The 3061-nt window shown below is 31.8% G+C and overlaps 1 protein-coding gene across 2 annotated transcripts in view; it reads left to right on the top strand.

Annotated features, from left to right (window-relative positions):
• The first annotated feature begins 17 nt into the window (after positions 1-17).
• The window catches only part of LOC107687908 (tropomyosin alpha-1 chain-like), a 28219-nt gene continuing 25175 nt past the window's right edge, over positions 18-3061 (top strand). The window contains exon 1 of one of the 2 annotated variants that reach the window (XM_016485393.1): positions 18-323. In XM_016485393.1, the coding sequence (XP_016340879.1) occupies positions 210-323 (114 nt within the window). In that variant the 5' untranslated portion in view covers positions 18-209. The remainder of the gene's footprint in view (positions 324-3061) is intronic. The other variant, XM_016485392.1, reaches the window with a different exon arrangement.

The following is a 3061-nucleotide window of genomic DNA, read 5'->3' as shown; positions in this document are numbered from 1 at the left end:
GACTCATCTCCTCCACCTCACGGCAGGAGCGTCGCGTTTCAGTGTGGACTCTCTCCCTCCCTCTCTCTGGTGTCACTCGACCTCCTCATCTGACGAGGAAAAGCACTGTGATTCCTCTCTCTCTGTCTGACTTTGCTCTAGATCCCGGTGCTCTCGGTTTCCTCTTCGTTCTCTCTCAGGTAAGAAACTCCAAGAGCAGACAGAGCAGAATGGAGGCCATTAAGAAGAAGATGCAGATGCTGAAGCTGGATAAGGAGAACGCAATCGACCGGGCAGAGCAGGCCGAGTCTGATAAGAAGGCATCAGAAGACAAGTGCAAACAGGTGAGACACGCATGTGAGACTGATGACTAGAACTGATGGGGAGTTCAGTGAGGCGATCCTTACAGAAAGAGCTTGTGGTGCCATTGTACAGTGATGCTATCAGACGGTTTTACTTTCATATATGTTGTTTAAAAGTTTTGACACTTTACTGAAATTATATTTTTCATGATTTTTAAAAATCTTTTACTCTAAAGACTACTATTTAACTGATTAAAATTAGTTTTGAACACTAAAAAAAGATTTTTCAACAAAGATTGTTCAAGCACATTTTACAAGTAACTAATTCAGTCTACTTCAAAATTTCACATTTAATTCAACGATACTTGCCATTTCTTTGGAATTATTTGTGAAATTTACTAGCAATTTCTGATTGAAGATTGTTTGAAAGTAAATCCTACACATTTTTTCAGGATTTTTCTGCTAAATTGTTTAATATAAATTATTTCATCAGAAATTATATAAAATACAGTATATAAATCCCATTTTGTATGTATGTACTTTTCCAAATAGTTTTAAGATTTTTTGTGCTAGTGTCCACTGGAGTGTCCAGTGCAAGTGTCCAGTGCAAATAACAAACAAGTGTCCAGTGCAGTGTTCTTTCTTCAGTAGTTTAAATGCATCCCAGCATGAAACTCATGAAGTTGGCTGATGAATGTCCAGAGTGAATAGTGCTATGTTTTGATCATTACATCATTCCTAGACTTCCATTTGTGTTATTTCAGTTTTATCACATTACTGTTGTTCTAAACTGGCCAGTTTACCTGAATTCACCCTATGTAACGTGCTTAAATTAGGGACCTACACTTATAAACTTTCAATGTTTTTATGTATGTATCTATTTATTTATTATATTTTATTTTATTTCATTTTTGCAGTGATGCCATTGAAGAACCATGTTGGTTCTTTCAGTGAACAGTTCACTTTCTTCTAAGTGTGAAGAACATTCAAATAATCTAAAGAACCTTTTTTTCTGTGGAATGGAGAGATTCCATGGATATCAAAGGTTCTTCATGAAACCATCAGTGCAAACCTTTATTTTTAAGAGTGTAGCAGCCAAAGAAATCTCTACATGTAAATAATTCTCTATATTTTTTGCAACATTGCATTTGACTAAGGGAAACTGAAGGAAGGAGGATTGATTCCCAGACATTCCGGGCATCCGCGGGGATAGTGAGGGCTAAAGGGAGCACAGGAATAATCCAGAATTATATATATGCCATATGCCAGCTGTTTCTCTGTGTTTGGAGTTGTTTACAGCTCTCTGGAGTGCAGCATCTCACAAATCTCTCAACATCCCCAAACATTACAGAGATACAACATGTCTGAATTCTAAACATTTTCATTTCCGTCAGTGAGCTAATCTTTATATGGATGCCTGGAAATTTTTGAGTTTGCCTATTCCATGTCAAAATCCTTACTACACTCGTTTAATAGCCTTAACCTTCCATGAGACCTTGCCCTTCCACATAAGGTTCTTTATATAATAAGGTTCTTTAGATTTGTAAAATGTTCTTCACCAAGACAAAAGTGGTTCTTATAGGAACTGTTCATTGAAAGGTTCTTTGGGGAACCAAAAATGGTTCTTCTATGGCATCACCTCTTTTGGGAACTTTATTTTTAAAAGTGAATATTTTTTGCATTTAATAATTTTTCTTTATTGATAATTTTTACTAGTTACACATTTAAGTGTGATTATCTTTTTAACTATTTATGTTTATGTTATTTAGTTTAACTCCGATCGTTGTATGCAGAATAGCAAGTTTTTGGGAGAAAAAGGTCAAAATTGCATGTGCAATTCTACACATTACAATGGAAATAAATAAAATAATTACAAAATGACATATTAATAAATTATATAAAATATTTTGAATAAAAGTTTTTTTTTATAAAAACATTACTCTCTTATTAATAATAAAAATTAATTATTAATTTTATTTTTAATTAAAATGTCTTAATAATTAAAATCAGCTGTTACGTTATTGGTATTAATATCTTGCATAAATTAATTTTAACAACAACAAATGCTTACAAAACAGATTAACAAATATGTTGGATTCACTAGATCTAAACTGTAATTTATATATTATATTATATTTATTATATTATTTAGAACTGCAGCTTGGCTCTCACATACAGTAACAATCCTCATATTGTATATTGTATTAATATATATATATATATATATATATATATATATATATACACAACAAATCTGTTAATAATCTGTTTTGAAAACATTTGTTGTTGATTCCCATATATATCTCCAGCTTCAATTAATACAATATAATAAATAACGATAATTTCTGCATAAGACTCTGAGCTGCAGTTTAGACGTTGTTTAGTTTTGTCATGTCGCATGAAGCTGCTCACTGGAGGCGCTGGTGGAATGTAAGTGTTGATGATCAGAAGATTCCAGATTCTAGAATTAGAATCACACAAACAGAATTCCAGCTCAGTGATTTCGGACAAACACAAATGTCTTAATAATTAAAATCAGCTGTTACGTTATTGGTATTAATATCTTGCATAAATTAATTTTAACAACAACAAATGCTTACAAAACAGATTAACAAATATGTTGGATTCACTAGATCTAAACTGTAATTTATATATTATATTATATTTATTATATTATTTAGAACTGCAGCTTGGCTCTCACATACAGTAACAATCCTCATATTGTATATTGTATTAATATATATATATATATATATATATATATATATATATATATATAT

Source organism: Sinocyclocheilus anshuiensis, unplaced genomic scaffold (assembly GCF_001515605.1).
Source record: "Sinocyclocheilus anshuiensis isolate Anshui unplaced genomic scaffold, SAMN03320099.WGS_v1.1 scaffold293, whole genome shotgun sequence".
In the NCBI taxonomy this organism is placed as follows: domain Eukaryota; kingdom Metazoa; phylum Chordata; class Actinopteri; order Cypriniformes; family Cyprinidae; genus Sinocyclocheilus; species Sinocyclocheilus anshuiensis.
This window is presented reverse-complemented; position numbering and strand designations above follow the sequence as displayed.